General features: G+C 36.1%; 2 protein-coding genes and 1 non-coding gene across 3 annotated transcripts; 2 read left to right on the top strand and 1 right to left on the bottom strand.

The window, feature by feature from the left end:
* Nucleotides 1–611: 611 nt before the first annotated feature.
* LOC113108665 (WD repeat and FYVE domain-containing protein 2-like) lies at nucleotides 612–8,387 on the top strand. The gene is made up of 12 exons (XM_026271931.1): nucleotides 612–1,011; nucleotides 2,774–2,841; nucleotides 3,168–3,241; nucleotides 3,357–3,411; nucleotides 4,455–4,605; nucleotides 5,553–5,665; nucleotides 6,164–6,290; nucleotides 6,391–6,496; nucleotides 6,594–6,695; nucleotides 7,372–7,502; nucleotides 7,581–7,689; nucleotides 7,778–8,387. The coding sequence occupies exons 1-12, from the start codon at nucleotides 875–877 to the stop codon at nucleotides 7,805–7,807; spliced, it is 1,203 nt and encodes a 400-aa protein (XP_026127716.1). The 5' UTR covers nucleotides 612–874; the 3' UTR covers nucleotides 7,808–8,387.
* A 2,650-nt stretch (nucleotides 8,388–11,037) lies between these two features.
* LOC113108664 (dehydrogenase/reductase SDR family member 12-like) lies at nucleotides 11,038–18,653 on the bottom strand. Its single transcript, XM_026271930.1, has 10 exons — nucleotides 18,493–18,653; nucleotides 18,222–18,355; nucleotides 16,276–16,358; nucleotides 16,086–16,178; nucleotides 15,674–15,755; nucleotides 15,368–15,429; nucleotides 14,000–14,104; nucleotides 11,903–11,993; nucleotides 11,668–11,805; nucleotides 11,038–11,523 (listed from the first exon to the last, which is right to left on the bottom strand). The coding sequence occupies exons 1-10, from the start codon at nucleotides 18,546–18,548 to the stop codon at nucleotides 11,411–11,413; spliced, it is 957 nt and encodes a 318-aa protein (XP_026127715.1). The 5' UTR covers nucleotides 18,549–18,653; the 3' UTR covers nucleotides 11,038–11,410.
* Nucleotides 18,654–18,856: 203 nt separating this feature from the next.
* trnal-caa (transfer RNA leucine (anticodon CAA)) lies at nucleotides 18,857–18,969 on the top strand. The gene is made up of 2 exons: nucleotides 18,857–18,894; nucleotides 18,924–18,969. It is a non-coding gene; the product is annotated as a tRNA-Leu (tRNA).
* Nucleotides 18,970–19,450: the final 481 nt, after the last annotated feature.

The following is a 19,450-nucleotide window of genomic DNA, read 5'->3' as shown; positions in this document are numbered from 1 at the left end:
AACAAAGACTATAGAATGCCAATAATACTAACTGGCAATCAATCAACTGGCAAATAAATAAAGAGTCTATTCTTGATACATTTGCTGCTTTCATTTACTGGTTATAAACCAAAGTCCTTAGGTTAGGTCTGAGTATTAGCACTTTAACATGTAACCTACCCAAGCAATATGAGGAATTTCTAGTAATAATAATTATTATTATATAGTACATAAAATTGCATGTTTATTGGTCACATGATCTGCAAAACCATGTGTAATAATATGACTGGTAAGGAAGCCAAAGAAAATTAAAACTGGAATGCATAAAACTGGAAATAGTTCTGTGATGTCTGTCTACACATGATAAGGCCAAACTATAAATAGAACAATTTCCACTCTGTGGTTTTGTTGTTGAGAACATAGTATTTATAAAAAAAAAAGTATTCAGAAAAAATAAAGAAAACAATATAGACTTAACTGACATATAGTGTTAATTTAACTGTTTCCGTTAAACAAATAGCATAGTTTTACCAAATTTATTGCAGTGAACCTTTGTTCATGCACAAATGTCAATCAACTGGATAAATGAAATGACGTTCAACTTCCGGTTCTACAAATACAGTGTTCGTCAAAGTCAACCATGCACACCTCAAACGCATACATCTGTGATTCATTCAAGAGGCGGATCGTCTGTCGTACGTGGAGAGCGAGAGGAGAACACGCGCGTTTCTTTACGGAACATGGCATAGAGATCGTGTCCGAGTGAGAGCAGCTCGGGCCGTGTGAGAGCTGATCAGCTGACCTGCAGCATCCCTGACCGACGGTCTGCAGCTCTGACCATCGACCTGCGCTCCCCGAGAGACGAGAACTCAGGAGACGGAGGAACTACAGCGCCATGGCGGCAGAGATCCATCCCCGACCGCAGACAAGAAAACCCGTGCTGCTGAGTAAGATCGAGGGTTTCCAAGATGTTGTGAACACGGCTGTGATCATCCCCAAAGAGGACGGGGTTATCAGTGTATCTCAAGACAGGTCAGCACGTTCAAATCCACAGCTATTAGCCTCTTAGAATTACAGTGCAGAATACGCACCTTGTTTGTGATGTTATAAGCAGCATTAATAAATAACTTATACAGTCGATGATACATAGACACATTTGTCATTTTTGTTTTGGTTTAATAAACGATATTCGGAGGAATTAAGTGAAACTTAATCCCAGTTATCCTCTCATAAAGAGTCGAATTGAGGCGGATCATTTGAGCTGCTGCTATCAATGGACTTCGTTTGCGCGCACTGTAAAGCAAGCATTTGCCTGCGAATCTTCTTATACGAGAGGTTTGTGAACGAATCGATGTTTTTAAAGAATCGTTTAAGTGAACGAATCAATTTCCGTCACTGAAGCGTCCCCTTTGAAACGCCTGACTGCCTTTTCCTGCCTCCAGTAACTGATAAAACCCAACAGAAAGCATTAAGGTCCGGTCTGTTAAGTATTTCATTAGTAATCTACTGAAAAATACAAAGAACTACTCTCTTTAACGTAAAAATCGCCGATTTGAAGTTAAAAGATTCAAAGCGGATTTGAACAAGACTTTTCATTCGCGAATGAACGAATGAACTGGAAAATCTTGTTTACAAAAGGAGAGGAAATAGCAGAAGAATACGTTTTTTTTTTTTTGTATATTGTTTTGGATTTCTATGCAGTTCAGTGTATTCAGTCTGTATTATTGTGAAGATAATGATTGAATCTCTTGGTAACGTTAGATGTGTAGCGGCCTCTCAATCTTATAAAAAAAATACACGTTCAGAAAGTGCCAATACTTGACTCTGTAAACCAATCTAAACGTTTTTTTAGTGAACAGATTTAATAATAAGTTAATAACACAGCAGTTCATGCAAAAAAACAAACAAACAAAAAGCAGTGCAGTGTCTATTTATTTTCATTTATATATATATATATATATATATATGTGTGTGTGTGTGTGTGTGTGTGTGTCTTTACTATTCATTTCAGGACTTTAGTTCCAATTTAATTGTTTAGCAGCTCAAAGTAATGAGTGTCATATGATTGGCTTTGCCAGCACACCTTATGTTCATGCAAATAAGCGCTCTAAAATAGCACCAGAGGTCATGTCAGCATCAGACCTATGACAACTTCCGCTGCCAGCCAGAAGGAGAACTCACAGGTTATTCAGTATGCTGTTCTGTGTGGGTAACTATACATTAGGTTGAGCATTGTACAGAAATATGTCAATGGATGCACAATTGCACGCATTAAATTTTTAAACAAAACAAATTAAATGGGATAAGGTGTTTTTATGTAGAAAAAAATTCTAAAAATGTAATGTTTTAAAGTATTTTAACCTATTAGCAGCCCTAAAATGTTTTTAAGTTCCTCATTTTTGTTTTTAGAGATTTGTCAAAGGATAGCAGAAATCCTTTCTTCACTTAATATATATATATATATATATATATATATATATATATATATATATATATATATATATATATATATATATATATATATATATATATATATATATATATATATAATCTGGTTCATCATTTTGTACTAGCCTTGTCATTTTAAGTATCCTGCCTAATCCTGGTAATGTTTTAACTATGTTCAGCGTTAAGGTGATTAGGATTTATCTAAGCCAACGATATATATTCTTAGACATGTGTTCTGGTAATTTGTCTACTGTACTGCATGTCACTTTTGTAAGAAAGAGTCTGTTAAATACATGTCTGTAAATGTTATAATCAAGATTTAATTATTTATTTCAATTAATTTTAGGACAATCCGCGTGTGGTTGAAGAGGGACAGTGGTCAGTACTGGCCTAGTGTGTTTCACACAATGCCAGGTGAGTCCTCGGTCCTGTGCTGCTCTCTGGGAGCAAAACAGATCTAACATTATGGGACATGCAATCACATAACTTCAGGAATTTTACTACAAAAGGAAAAGCGTGAAGTGAAACCAGTATGGGCATGAACTTCAGTTTGTTTTCCTATTCAGACAGGAGTTTCATTTCTCAGTAATGTGGCCACATTTTTAGCCTGCTTTTAGATAACTATTGTAGACTGTGGGGGCACTGGCTCTCAGTACACAGTGTTTATTTATAGTCAAATGCTGATCAACAGATTTTGTTAGATAGAATCTCATACTCATTTTCTTTGTTTTATGTTGCAGTGGCGTGCTCATGTATGTCATTTAACCCAGAGACAAGGAGGATCTCTGTAGGGTTGGAAAATGGCACTGTATCGGTATGTTAATTAAACACTTTTCTCACACACACCGGTTTTCTATGTAGTGATATGTCACTAGCAGGTTCTTAGATACATTACTAAGCTACTTTATGCCTGGTGTTTCTCTTACCAGGAGTTTGTCTTATCGGAGGACTACAACCAAATGATTCCTGCACGAACATATCAGGGTGAGTCACAAATACAGTATAAAAGAATTACGTTTGTTTTCCTAACTCAACATAAATCACATGAACATGTTCAAGCATCACAACTATCTCTCCCTGGCACTTTGATATGTCAGATAAAGTATCACCATAAGTAGATCAACTCTTTTATTTTGTTGGCATCCTTGAAAATGGTTTTAATCAAAATTATCCCATTTCATTTGAGATCTTTTTAGTAGGAAATTATATAGGTTTCTGTTTTAAGCAACTCTAGAATGGTCAAAGTGTATATATTAAAACGTTGCTGTTATGACAAGCTCTCACCCACAGATCATGTTATCATGCAGTGAGAAATACATCACAGAGCAAAGAGAAACTGACAACTAGCAACTAGAAACTGACTACTTTTCTGTCGGCATGACAGACAAGACAGAGAAGGTTACTTTAGGCTTTAAACATAGTCCCAACTTTTTGTAATTTTTAAATAAAATTGCAAAAATAAATGCCATTTTGGGGCTCTTTAACCTCTTAGCCTGGCACACTCTGTGGCACATGAAGCAATAATCTCTTCTTCTTTACTAGTTATAGCATGAAATAAACATGTTTGAATATCAGAAGGTATCTTGTTTCAGTGTGGAAAGACTGCAAAACACAAGTTCAAGTCAACCTAAATGAATTTACTCTCCTGTCTGGTTTGTTTGTCAGACAAAAATGGCAGATTCTGTGTTATGATTGGTCAGATAGCCTGTCAATCAAACTCCCTGCTGATTCAGCCATGTACAGAAGGGTCAGGTCAATTCTGTACAGAATATATATATGCAGGACAGCTTGAATGTGAAGTATTAAATCTGAACATTCAGCTCTTAATCTCAGTGTTAATGTTGTCATGGCCTAGAATGGCATTAATGTGAAACAGCTAGCTAACCTTCCACCTCTGTGTTTTATTGACCGTCTGCTGCCTTATTTATTTTTTATATGTATGAGAGCTTAATTGCTTGTGTTTTTGAATGTGCTAAAGTGATCCCTCCTTGCTTCTCTCATTGTGTCTTGTTTTCTGTTTGTGTTAGCTCATCAGGGTGGCGTGACCGTGGTGCTGTTTGTCTTAGAGATGGAGTGGATTCTAAGTACAGGACAGGACAAGAGCTTTACGTGGCACTGCTCCGAGAGCGGACAGCAGCTGGGCACATACAGGACCACAGCATGGGTGTCTGGACTACAGTATCCATTCATACGCCACTACTGATATCAAACATCTCACAAAAACCTCCAAGTTTATAGTCACAAATCAGACATTGACTGATTTTATTTTTGCTTTTTTTAAATATAGGAAATAAGCTTCTTTTAAATTACTGCTCATCTTTAAAATCGTAAAAGAAAAACCCAATGATTTGCTTAAATGTTAAGTGTGTATAATTTATATAAATTATTTAATTAGATAAAGGGGTAATGGAAATTCGGTCATTTACTCACCCCCTCATGTCTTTCCAAACCTGTTTCCAAACTTTTTTGGAAAAGTTATTTTGAGAAATGTGTCTGTTTTTTCATACAATGGAAATCAATGGTAATCAAAACTGTTTGGTTATCAACATTCTTCAAAATCTCTTCTTTTTGTTATGCAGGAGATGGTCAAACAGGTTTGAAACATGAGGAGTGAGTAAATGATGACCGAATTGTCATTTCTGGGTGTCCTATCCCTTTAATGCGGTAGGAATGTGGTTCCTAAATGTAATAGCGCTTCTCTGATGACTCATTTTGACCGTGTCACTGTCTATTTCATACACACAGCATAAATAAACTAGAAGGGGTTAACATTAGCAGTAATGACACACTTCCTCATTACCATAAATATGCCATAGTGGTAATATGCAAAACTGGTTTGGGTGAAATATTAAGAGGTATCTTGTTTCCAAGAAAAGAAAGAAAAAAAAAAAAACATTACTACGACTCAATGCTCAGAAGAACATAACATGTAAAGATGTAACATGTAACATTTTATCCAAAATTAATTAAATATGCTTTTTTGTTTTTGGTTCTATGAAAACATATACTGTATATTAATTAAAAAAAAAAACATTTTGGTGCAATTCATGGTAATGGTGTAAATAATTACATTCAGGAGGGGTCTGGAAGTTTTATGGCATTGGCTTCTTGACAATCTGTGTAAGATTTGATGTGGAAACCAGACATGCCTTCGTTGGAGATCATTCCGGTCAAGTGACAATCCTAAAGCTGGAGCAGGACAACTGCAGCCTGGTCACCACCTTTAAAGGCCACACGGGTGAGTAATTAATGACAGAATTTTCTTTTTTGCGTGAACTATCCTTTTAATTGGGCTCCTCAATTAGGCAAAAAAACTAAACAAAAAAAACTTTCTTTGAAGACCAAAGAGTAGTAGCATGAAATTAAGCATCTTAGCAAGCAGCAAATAAGTTGATACATTAATCATTAACATCGCAAAAAGAAAAAAGCAGTTGGTCAGCACAAACAAGCTAATTAACCAACAAACAAGTCTTGTTTGTTCTGAAGTGTACCAAAGGTTAACATTTAAACGACCTCCTTCAATCATTTTAGTGTGGATGGCGTCCCCTGGTGGCTTGGATTACAATACTGTCACCCCCCGAGTAGCCATAAAGTCCTCATAACCTCAAAATACACAAATATATTCATCTTCATGTCTACATCCATAAAATATTGTACAAGGGAATGGAGTATTCCATTACTTGCGCCGTACATGAATCTGAATCGTTCAGTGATGACTGTATTTGTGTGTGTGCAGGCAATGTCACAGCCCTGTGTTGGGATCCTGTGCAAAGGGTTTTATTCTCTGGAAGTTCTGATCATTCTATCATCATGTGGGACATTGGAGGCCGCAAAGGCACAGCCATTGAGCTCCAGGGACACAAGTAGGACGGATGAATTGTTGTCATGCATTTAAGATATGAGAATAAGCAAAGCACACTTGTCAGGTTTTAATATTTGAGTGTGTGTGTGTTTGTGTGACAGTGATAAAGTGCAGGGTTTGTGTTACGCTCCTCACACCCGTCAGCTCATTTCCTGTGGCTCAGATGGAGGAATAGTTATCTGGAACATGGACGTCACTCGACAAGAGGTGAGAGAGATTGTGTAGAGCCTCGTGTGGTATTTATGTTAGTTACATATGTCTGTTTACATAGTTTAAGCATCTCTTCATCTGTTTTGTGTCTCAGACTCCGGAGTGGCTTGACAGTGACTCGTGTCAGAAATGTGAACAGCCATTCTTCTGGAATTTTAAACAGATGTGGGACAGTAAGAAAATTGGCCTGCGACAGGTACAGTGAACAAAACCACTGCAAAAATAAATAAAATCATTAATATTTTGTCACATTTTACAATAAAAATAGCTGAGAAGCTTAATTGTGTAAGATAGGTATTTTTTTATATAATATTACACAATCATTCAAATATTTGGGGTTGTCAGATTTTTTTTTCTTTTTTTTTTTATGTTTTTGAAAGATGCCATGCTCACAAAGGCTGCATTTATTTTATTAAAAATACAGTAAAATGGTAATATTGTGAAATATTATTTTGAAAAGCATTTATTAAGTAACATTAAGTTCAGCATTTATTTGAATTTGAAATCTTTTTTAACATTTAAATGTTTTTACTGTCACTTTTGATAAAATTATTACATTCAATTGGATACATTAATATAATCATCATTGTTGAATCAAATAATCTTTAAGCGTACTCACCCCGAACTTATATTCTGTAGAGTACACTGAATGAAGTTTTAAAATATATCTTAAATCAAGTTTCAATATATATATATATATATATCTGGAATTATATTTAACATATCTTACCATAAAATATATTTATTTGAGGACTGCATATGCAATTTACTATTTTCAGAAAATATTATTCAGAGTAGGTTTGCAGTCCGTAATTCAGCCCTCAGCCCACAGTTTAATCTCATATAAAGCAGCTTGATTTGTTCCTTCCCAGCATCACTGCAGGAAGTGTGGCCAGGCCGTGTGTGGAAAGTGCTCCTCCAAACGCTCCACTATTCCTCTGATGGGATTTGAGTTTGAGGTGCGGGTTTGTGACAGTTGTCACGACTCCATAACAGATGAGGAGTAAGTCATATGTTGATTGTCTTCAATGCTTTGAGTCTCTCACATGCTAGAATCACTTAAATCTTTCTTTTTGTCCAGACGGGCGCCCACTGCAACCTTCCATGACAGTAAACACAGCATCACACACATGCAGTATGAACCCACCAGGGGCTGGCTGCTCACCTCCGGGACAGACAAAATCATCAAGGTAAGTACCTGTTTCTATTTAATTGTGAGTGTACTATTTGGTAAAGAGACAGAGCTGGCTTTAATATCTGTGGTGTGTTTACTTTCAGCTATGGGACATGACTCCAGTGGTATCATAGGAATCCTGTGTATCGTCTGAAGGCAGGAACAAAGAATCAGCGCTGAACTGAACTGAACTGAGAATCATGTGTTTGTGGAAAAACATTCAGAGTTCAGGTCACATTCCATGGGCAGCTTCATCTCAAGGATATCCTGACACTGAACTGAGCATGTGCAATTGTATGTATTTGTGCATGTGCACACGGGTTATGGGAACAAACGTGTAAATATTGTCCAGTTTAAATCTGCTTAGTTCAGGTTGTTTATATTGACATATACCAGTGTTGTTATAGTGTCTGTGAAACTCTTTGCACTCATTCTATCCTCATCGTATGTCTTATCCCAAATGCAGATGAATCCTTGTTACACTGCATCAAAGCATGCTGGAACTGTTTTATATGCAAGTGCCTCTACCGCACCTCGATCAATGGTTTTTGGCATGGGAAAATAGTCTCTGCTATTGCCTCCTGGGGCCCGTTTCACTAAGGAGGTTCAACCAACTCTGAGTTTAAACTTGAACTCTGAGTTGACTTAACCTGAGATGGGTAACTCTGAGTTTTCGGTTACAGGACAGCTGAAATGAGTTGGTTTAATCAACTCTAAATTGACTGACTCTGAGTTAAGCGCATGCACCACAACTATAAAAAGCCATTAGCAATGGAGCACCGATATTACGATTCACCATGGCAACAGTTCCCAACAAAAAGCCTTCTGCATACTTCAGACTCAATACAAATGTAATTCTTATCACTGTTATAATATCACAGGAGAAAACTGGCAGAACGTTAGATTAATTAACTAATAGCTAATCATTTTATGGTATCTCATGGGCAAAAAATATATATAAAATAATAATAATATTTTAAGTGCAATTTTCATATTTTACAAATGATCTGCCAATAGAGTCAGAAAAATACGGCAGTGGCTATTTACACTTAGTGTAATTAACATACTTTCTTAGCGATAGATCCTATTTACAGTAGGCAAAGTGCAAGTAGGCCTAGATGCTATTTACAGAAAAAATTTAGAGGGAAAATCGTGATATATTCTATTTACCATGTAAAAGTTGCAGTTCTTTGCAACAGGCTGAGTGTAAATAATAATTAGATGCTAGTTATACTTTATACTGGCAGATACATTTGCACCTCAGTATTATACATCAACAGGATTCAATAATAACCGATTGTAAATTATTATATTGAAAATAAATTCTAATGTGACGTGATGGGAAAAGTGAAAAAAACAAGTACGGCAAAAGCTGGACTCCAACCCAATCAATCGCATCACAAGCTAGTTACAAGCACTCAGTAAGAAGAGCATTTTTCAAGCGTGCATCAATGAAGTGTTTAAAAAGGGGGAGGAGACCGAAAGAAACTCTGGGTTTATCGAAGAAAACCTGCTCCTGACCAGGTTAGGTTCATGGAGTAAGTTACTACGGTTACTGACTCTGAGTATAAGTTACCTCTCTTTCAGAAACGGGCTTGACTTACCCTGCTTTCTCGGGTTTGACAAACCTCCCATTCTGAAATGGAAAACCTAGAGTTTCCCTCATTTCAGGGTTAACATACTCAGAGTTTTCACGTAACCTCCTTTGTGAAACGGGCCCCTGGTCATTTATTTGACTTTTTAAATGTAAACACTTAGTTTTAATGTTGTTTAAATACTTAAATACGGTATTTCATTCATTCATTGGTTCAGACAATATTATGGTGGTGGTTTAAAACTATTTAAAACATATTTGTACTGTAAGTTGGGAATTGTTAATAGTTCATTGTACAGCTCACAGTGAGCTCACAGGGTTTGGATAAATAAAACAACAGGAATGGCACTAAATAAAGATGCTTTACTTTGTAACTGTGTAATTGCAAATGTGACCCTGGACCACAAAACCAAAAAAAAAAAAAAAAAGAGGCAATTTTTTAAAATTTAGATTTAAACATAATCAGATGCTGAATTAATAAGCTTCCCATTGGTGTATGGTTTGTTCGGATATGACAATATTTGGCCGAGATATAAATATCTTAAAATCTGGAATCTGAGGGTGCAGAAAAATGCCTTTAAAGTTGTCCAGATGAAGTTCTTAGCAATGTATATTACTATTAAAAAATTAAGTTATGATGTATTTGCAGTTGGAAATTTACTAAATATCTTCATGGAACATAATATATCCTTAACTTAATATCCAAATGATGTTTACTATAAAAGAAAAATCAATAATTTTGACCCTTGCAATGTTTTGTAGGCTATTGCTACAAAATACCTCTGTGACTTATTACTGGTTTTGTGGTCCAGGATCACAAATGTGAAGATTTGATTGCCTACTAGCTTTTAAAAATGACCAATTAAAAAATATATATATATAATTTTAAAGTATACATCCATTTAAAAGTTTGTTGTCAGTTTTTTGTGTTTTTGAAGAGTCTCTTAAGCTCGACAAGGCTGCATTCATTTGATCAAAAATACAGTAAAAACAGTAATACTGTGAACTGTTTACAGTTTCCTATTTGAATATATTTTAAAATATATTCTCTTGATAGCAAAGCTGAATTTTCAGAAGTCTTCAGTGTCACATGACTCTTCAGAAATAATTCTAATTGCTGTTCTAGTTGCTTAGATAACATCGTAATAAAAACAGCAATTGCTGCTTAATATTTATGAGGAAATAGTGATACATTTTGCGAGATTCTTTGATGAAGAAAAAAAAAAATTTGTAACAAAAAAAAAAATGCATAAAAGTCTTACTGACCCCAGATGTTTTGAACTGTAGTGTAAGTAATAACTGGAGAGAAAATCTTTATTCATTTTGAAATGAAAGTACTGTTTGTTTGTTTTTTGTCACTGGAGCAACACTGTTATTCTTTTACTGTTTGTAATGGTTCTTTGATTCTATAAATAAAACCCATTTCAAGTCCTGTTGTTTAGATACCAGCTATCATGAACACAATTTGGATCATAACAGTTGTTTGGGCAAAAAATAAATGAAATGAAAAGATATGATATAATAATGACTTCCCAAAAAGATTGAGACAAAGAGATTAATTGTTTAATATTATCTTTAATTAAGAATCATGTCAGTCGTAACAAATGGACAAAAAGAAAGTCATTTTTTGTTAGCACAACTACAAACACATTCGTAAGTGTATATAAGGGGAAGGTCTAGAATATTTCTTCATATATGTTTAATTCGAATATGTGTTATAGGTAGTGTATATCATGTTCTCAGACAGCTGAGTCTTGAGATGCATTTTTCTTTTTTTTGGAATAGCAGTTTTAGATTTATGAATAAAATAATCTGATTCATCAAGCATGCAAACTCAATTCCTTGAGGTTGCTCCACTCATTTAGCACAGCAGCTTCAACATTCATGTTAGAGGTAAGATTGTCCACAGATAAAGTTACTTACAAATCAAGAAACTCAAAAAAGGGTGGATGTACTAAAATGCTTAGGAGTGTATTTGTTTGAAGAACTGACAATTGGTTTGAAATATTTGAAACATTTCAGGGTGTTTTGGTAAGCTGTTTTGCTTTTCACATTTCTCCAATTCTCACCGTTACTGAGAATGAAAATAGCAGTCTGTGTGTGGAATGACGGCTTCTGTGAATTTGGCCACTAAGCCAAACAACTAACACTTGAATTTCACAGCGAGCTCCTCCAGCTTGCTCATCAGATTCTGGTCTTCAGCTGGTGAAGACCTGGAGGAGGCCAGAGGCAGATGCGTAGAAACCGCTTTTCTGTCTGCAGATGAATCAGTTTGAGAAACACAGGTCAAAGTTCAGGTACATGTTAAAGAGAGATTTAGTCTGAAATGTCAAAGACATGTTATAGATGATGTGTACAGCATATTAAAGCATGCTTTCACATTTTATAAAGATACTTGACCTTGGAAGAAGAGGCCGCTGGGCTGTCTGCTGGCGACATCTGAAATGGCCAGCCACACCACTGTGTCTGCACCTTGAGCTTCAGTACGGAGTTTATTCTTCATTTTCGCATGAAAATCTGGCATGGATGACTGCACCGCTGTAGATGGAACAAAAACAATATCTTTGTGACTGAGACGGCAAGTTTATGGTATCAATCAAGATATTTCCTTGCAGCTGATGTACATGCTGTTCACCTGGGGTGTCTGCCCAGCCGGGGTGCATTGATGAGAAGTGGATTTCCTTGTGCTGAGCTGCCCATTGCTCTGTCATGGTCACCTGTTGCCTCTGAGAAAGATCACCGTTAGCATTGAATAAATCCAAATTCTTTATTAAGAACATCACAAAAAAAACAAAATACTGCATAAATACAACTACAGTAAATCAGGTTACAATGACGATTATAATGGAGTTATAATGAAGTTATATCCAGAGAAGTTGGGAGGTTTTGTAAAATGCAATAAAATCAAGAATCTGTGATTTGATCATTCTCTGTGATTTTTAATTAATTGACAAAAGTTAAAAAAAAAGAAAAGATTTCCAAAGTATTCACTGACCAACATAAATGTATTTTGTAAATATGAAATAATACAAATTTTGTTTGTTTTTGTCGGCTGTAACTAAAATAAGTGAAACTGTTTTAGAATATCAAAATGTCCTGTTTTGAAACAGTTTACAGTAAGCAGGTGAATTAATAATAGGTCAAGGTATCATGTCTGGGTACCATGTTTGGCATCTCAATTTTCCCAGCAAAGCTGGATCATGGCTCATCACTTTGTGCCAAATTTCAAACAAATCAAGAGTCAAATTTTGCAATGGAAAATTGTAAAGAATTTAGGTCTTTCACCAAGTACCACACATAATATTGTGAAAAGATTCAATGTATCCAGAGAAATCACAGTTCATGTAGGGCAAGGCAGGAAATCTCAGTTGAATGTGCTTGACCTTTGAGATCTCAGATGGCACTTCATAAGAAACCGTCATGCTGCAGTATTAAATATAGCCACATGGGCTCAGGAGTACTTCAGAAAACCACTGTCATTTACCACTGCTGCTGCATCAAGAAATGCAACTTGAGTATCTGTTACTTTAGGAAAAAGCTATACATCAATTTTATGCAGTGATGCTGCCAGGTTCTCTGGGCCAGAGCTCATCTCAGATAGCCAAAAAGACAGTGAAAATGTGTGCTATACTCCGATGAGTCCACATCCCAACTTGTTTCCAGGAAAAATTAATTTTTACATTCTCGGGCGCAAAGACTAAAGGACCACCCAGACTTTGTTGAAAGCAAACTTCTGTCATGGTATTAGAGGTGTATATGGTATAAGGTGTATGGTATATGTGTGAAGGTAGTATTGACATGGAGGCATATATGAGAATTGTACAGAGATGTATACTGCCATCAAGGTGATGTCTTTCATGGGAAGTCCAGGGTTATTAGATCAAGACAATGCCAGCTCTCATTCTGCATGTGCTACAACAGCGTGGTTTCAGAGAGACAGAGTGAATGTGTTAGACTGCATTACATGCAGTTTAGATCTGTCTCCAACTGAAAATCTATGACCAGTCATGAAAAGGAGAATCAGACAATGACTTCTGAAGTCTTGTATCAAGCAAGATTGGAGAAAATTTTGCTTGCAAAACTTTAACAATTAGTATTCACTATCCCATTGCAGTTTTGCTAATTATTCCAGACTGGAATACTGAAATACTGCGTGTTTTTGTTAAATTGATGCATTTCCATTAGTCATATTTTCAATTTCAATTTGAGCAATTTGAAGGGCAATCGAAACGCGCTTAATGAAACATTGTATCTAAAAGGAAGGTTGAAGTGATAGAGTTTTAAACATGCCTATTTCCAAACTTTTTTGGAATGCATTGCAGACATCATAAAAATGGTCATATTTACAAAATACATTTATGTTCATCAGTGAAATCTTTGGAAATCTTTTCTTTGTACTTTTGTCAATTAAATAAAAGTTAAAGACAAAGAACAAAATCACAGATTCTTGATTCTATTGCATTTTACAAAGTGTCCCAACTTTTCTGGAACTGGGGTTGTAACAAAGGCAGAGAGGCGATGCTGCCTGAATCTGTGCCACTGTACTGTGCTAGTATTTTAACAGTAAATGATGGACTGGATTGGTAAGTCACCAATAGCATAATGGCTACATTTGTGTATGCTTTGTAATTAATGAATTTTTAAAGCCAAACAATAATATACATATAAAATAGATGCTGCCGTGCAAAGTTTTTAAGGATTAAAATTTTGAATATAGAGTTTATATTAGTACCTTGTTCTGTGCATAGGCCATGGTGCCATCAAAAGAGCCTTTCTCTAACTGAAGGTCCTCTACATTTAACTTCTGGACCAACATCCCACCAGATGACACAGTGATCTGTAATAAAAAAAAAAAAATCATCCAAATAATTATAAAATAAACAATTAAAAATATAAACAAACTAGAATACAATTTTTTTTTACAATTACTTTCTTTGAAACATTCATTAATAAAAAATATGAACATTTAAAAATTTAATACTACTACTACTAATAATAATAATAATACAGTTTTGATTAAGCGGTTTTAACATTCATAAACTTCATAAACATGTAATTTAAGTCATAACGTTGTGGTAACATTGCGAGCGTAAATGTATTTGGAAACAGTTATTAACCATGCATTAGGATGCATTTCTTCTAGTGGTGGGCCGTTATATGCGTTAACGTGCTGCGTTAATGCGAGACTTTTATCGGGCGATAAAAAAAAATATCGCCGTTAATCTATTCTCAAAGTTGGGTTGGGAGCTGGGTTTATATAAAGCAAGCTATGATTGCTTTCACCTTGATATTTTTTATATATAACCGACTGGCTGAGGCCAGCCTAAAAAGATGCTCAGGACAGTTGACGGGCCACTGCTGCGCATCGTCACGAAAGCTTATCTTTTTGACATGTTTTAATGCCTTACGCTTGTCGATTTAAACAGAAAAATGCGATAAACGCGGAAAAGCTGAACGGAGTAGCTGGTTACTTGTGTTCGGTGCGCAGTGTTTAGCGACTGGCTGCTGTAATGTTAATCCAAGAAAATGAAAATGAAAATCACTCACTGCTCTTGACTGCATTAGTTTGTAGTTTTAACAGTCAAACCAAAAATTATTCAGACAGTCAAGTATAATTTTTGATATATATAGCAAAACTGTAGTAATGTGAGAAATGTTGAAGGTGTCTGAATAAATGTAGGTTTGATTGTAAATTTCATTTTTACATTAAAGACGATCCAGTGCTATTTTACATTTAATTATTTGGTTTCTGTACCTTGACACCTACAAACTTGAAAAAAACTTAAACATTGGTGTGAAACAGGCGTAAAGTTGTTTGCACCTTGTGCAATGTGGAATTAGTTTACAGCTTTTTCAAGCACTTTGTCATGCATTTTTGAAACAGGAGATGAGCCCCTTTTCTAATGCACCACCTAGCTTGATAAACCCCTTCTCAAAGACTTACTGTTTGTCAATTTTATTTGGGTAACACACATATTCTGAATGCCTTCGGCAGAATTCAAATGAACCATTTTAATCTAGATTAATTTCAAGATCACAGTGAGATTAATCTAGATTAAAAAATGTAATCTATGCCCACCACTAATTTCTCCACACTCACCACTCTGGGATTCTCCGACTTCTTCAGTGTGGGAATCAGCGCTGATGTCAGTATATACATCCCTGTAAAACACACAAGATGAGTGAGACCACTAGTCACTCTTATCTCTTCTTATCCCTTGATTTCAAGAGGTGGCAATAAAAACATTCTCTACCACAGGGGGCGGCCTGTGACCTTTGTTACTCAATAGTATAAATCATGTAAAACTAAAATACTTCAGTAAAAGCTCAATACCTTGTTGTCCATTTTGGAAAAAAACATATGATCAGAGAAAAAAAAAAAAAAAAAAAAAACTAACTTTCCTACCTAGTGTGTTTGTTGCAAAGTTTTTCTCCAGGCCATCCTCTGTCAGTTCTCTCTGATTGACCATGCAACCTGCATTATTGATCTACGGTAATAAATCACATGAAGATAAAAGACAAGGGGCTGAACAAAACAGACATGACATGCTATATTAAATGTGCCATGTTACTAATGAAATATATTAGTTGGGGGGAGATTAAATATCTGTTTCTTTTTTAATATTAAGAATAATTTAAAATGATGAGGAATACATTATTGTTATGGTACATACAATTAATTTTCCATATTTATCATAGTGCAGTTACCCCCACACAATAACAACAGCAATATCCACTTGGATTAATGTGATTCACTTTGTGCACAGGCTCTCACTACTTATTGTATGTTGATATACTTAAATCTGGAGTGCATTTACCAGAACATGTAGATTGTGATTCTGAGAGAATCCACTAGCAAACTCCCACACTTTCCTGGGGCTGGACATGTCAACTAGGTGAACGTGGACATTCTGAAAGAAAATGACACAAACTTAGATTAGAATTCACTATTTCTTGAAGCGTTTAAAATAGTTTTCAAATTATCTAAACGTACTTCTGGAAATATACCTCATTTTTACTTTGCTCCACAACATCTTTTCTTGCCTCATTTGCACGATCTTCATTCCTGCACACCAGATGTACTGTCCCACCTAAAGAAAAACTGTTTAAATGGCTGTTTTTAAAGCGTTAGTTCATCTTCAGATCTCTCTTCACAGCAGTTCAGTCAGTGTACTGTTTGAGTAAATAGCCGCATTTCCACTGTCGGGCCAGTGCGAGCCAGGGCTTAAAGCGGCTCGGGCGGGGCTGGGTCAGTAGCACCGAGGCCAGAATAGCGCAGGGTTTCTGTTTATTTGTAGCCACAGTAGCCGTCACATTTAGAATGAATGATAATATCTCTATTTTTATCAAAGCTCCCGAACAAAAAACATTATTATATTTTTTTATGATAGGCAACGTGAGCTAAACTCTCGAGACGAGGCTTGTGACAGATAATATAAGTTACTTAATAAATACACGATTGTGATAGACAATAAGAAACTGACGTCTGATTTCTTCAAGCGGTCATATTTTACCATGTTTATGGTAACATGTTTAGCGTGCATCTTTTTCATCGCTTATAAATATTCCTGCTTTGTCTGGTGATTATAATCCACATTGGATCAAGTTATTTCAAACTGCTGACTGAAAGTGAGTTTTGAGCTTGACTTATTTAAAAAAGTGTTTAATGCTGGTGTTAAAGCTGTTATCTTTCTGAAATTATCCGCAGCGCATACTCTCTATTTTTATAAAAGCTCCCGAACAAAAATCATTATTATGCAATGTGGAGCTTAACTCACGAAATGAGACGACAGATAAAATGTTACTTAATAAATACACAACTGTGATAGAGAGTAAGAAGTTGACGTCTGATTTATACAAGCGGTCATATTTACCATGTTTACTATGGTAACGTTAATTTTTAGCGTGCATAGTCTTTTACATCGTTTATAAATATTTCTGCCTTGTTTAGTGATTATAATCCACATCGGATCAAGTTATTTCAAACACTTGCTGCTAACTAAGAGTGAGTTTTGAGCTCAACTTATTGTAAAAGTCTTTACTCTAGACGCTGAGAAACTCCGCCTTTGTTCATAACCCCTCCTCTAGCCCCAGCTGGCCCGCTTTGGCCCAAGGTTTTCGTTGGGCCAAAAAACCCTGGCCGTTGGCCCCGAGGAAGCCCCGGCGAGGCACGATCAAGCCCCGGAAGTGACAGTGGAAACGCGACTGGCTCTGACACGCACTAGCACGCCGGGTTTCAGCTCGATAGTGGAAACACGGCTAATGAATTACTCCGGGATATTGGTTTGTTTGAACTCAGAGGGAGTTGTCAGCCACATTAAAAAAGTTAACAGCATAAGTTTTTTGTGGATTAATGCGTATTGGAGATGCAAACCGTTTAAAACGGTTCAGTTCGCTTTGGTGAACTGGTTCAAAAAGATCCGGTTACATCAAATGATTAGTTCACGAACCGGATATGACAAACTGCTTTGTTTTGAACTCTCTCACAACAGACACGGAAGAGAAGACAATGCTGAATAAAGTCGTAGTTTTTGCTATTTTTGGAGAAAAATGTATTTTCGATGCTTCAAAATATTCTAACTGACCCTCTGATGTCACATGGACTACTGATGATGTTTTTCTTACCTTTCTGGACATGGACAGTAGACCGTACACACAGTTTGGAGGGACTGGGAGCTTGCCTCGTTAAAATATCTTAAACTGTGTTCCGAAGATTACTGGAGGTCTTACTGGTTTGGAACGACATGAGGGTGAGTTATAAATGACATAATTTTCATTTTTGGGTGAACCAACCCTTTAAAAAACGCATATCTTTTTCCAGAAGGAGTCACTGTTGCGTCCTTTTTTTGTTGGTTAAACTTCAACCTAAATGCCATAACTGGGTTTTCAAATTGACCAGTTATTGCTGTAACCAGAAGTCTCTGTTCTGAATTAACAAAGCCATGTTTTCTCACCTCTTTTGGCGATTTCGCAGGCGGCGGCTTTCCCGATGCCGCTGTTCGCTCCGGTGATGATGAACGAGCGGCCGCTCACACTCACCTCCAGATCCGCCTCGTTAAAGCGCCTCGCCGCGGACTCATAGCCGCCCCTGATGAGGGTTAATGATATTTTAACTGGTGCACTGCAGACACCTTCGATGGTAAATGGCATGACCTGGTTGGTGCTTATCAAAATGTTAGGCAAGCTGAAATGAATATCATTGGAAAGACACTGATGATGTCTTACTTTGTATATTCCTGTAGACCCTTCAAGAACCAAACTGTGTTTCGGTAGAGAGACATCTTTCGATCTTCTCTCGTTCTCTAGAGCAGTGTGATAACATAACAGCACGTTGAAAATCAGAGCTACGCCCCTGTGGCGTTTAATAACTGATCACATGTTGAATGTGTTGCAAGCGCGCGTTACAACACGCATGCGCAGATACCTTTGCTACGTTTGCGCGCTTCATTAAAAGACAAACGTTATTTTCTCAGTAAAGTCTTTAATAACGTGCACTTTTCAAAACAGAAATGGAAAACAGAAATATGTTTTTTTTAAGTAGGTTTATAATCGTATATGTATATGTGCAAATTCTCTATGATTTCAGGTTGTCAGGATGGCCGAGTGGTCTAAGGCGCCAGACTCAAGGTTTAAACCTTCCCACTACGAAATGGGTCTTCTGGTCTCCGAATGGAGGCGTGGGTTCGAATCCCACTTCTGACAAGACCTTTTTAAAGTTGATTACGAATTTATTTATAAAATATATTTGATTGAGGTTTAAACTGTTAAAATATACACAGGACAGACAAATAAACCTTTAAAAAAAATCAGTATTATAAAATTATGTTTCATAAATTTAGTGTATCAGATCTCTCATTGTATTGTCTTTGTGTCAAATAATGTCATGTGATACAATCAGTGGTCTTTCTCCTCACCTCCACATTTCATACGTTTTGAGATACAAGCAGTCATGTTTGTGAATGCCTTATAACTTAAACAAGTAATAAAAGAGTAATAAATGAGTAATAAGCAATTTTAACTCCACTACCAAGACAGGTCAAGCTATTATCCAGAAGTTTATCACTATGTACATAAATTAACTGATAAAATGATGCTCTGGACTGCAATGACTTTGAAACCCCTTGAGATGGCGCGAGATCAAACAATGGCAATTAAATATGAGCTGCATATAAATATCTTGAAA

Source organism: Carassius auratus, chromosome 9, assembly GCF_003368295.1.
Source record: "Carassius auratus strain Wakin chromosome 9, ASM336829v1, whole genome shotgun sequence".
Classification (NCBI taxonomy): domain Eukaryota; kingdom Metazoa; phylum Chordata; class Actinopteri; order Cypriniformes; family Cyprinidae; genus Carassius; species Carassius auratus.
The sequence above is the reverse complement of the archived record's forward strand: the minus strand, read 5'-3'. Positions and strand labels throughout refer to the sequence as shown.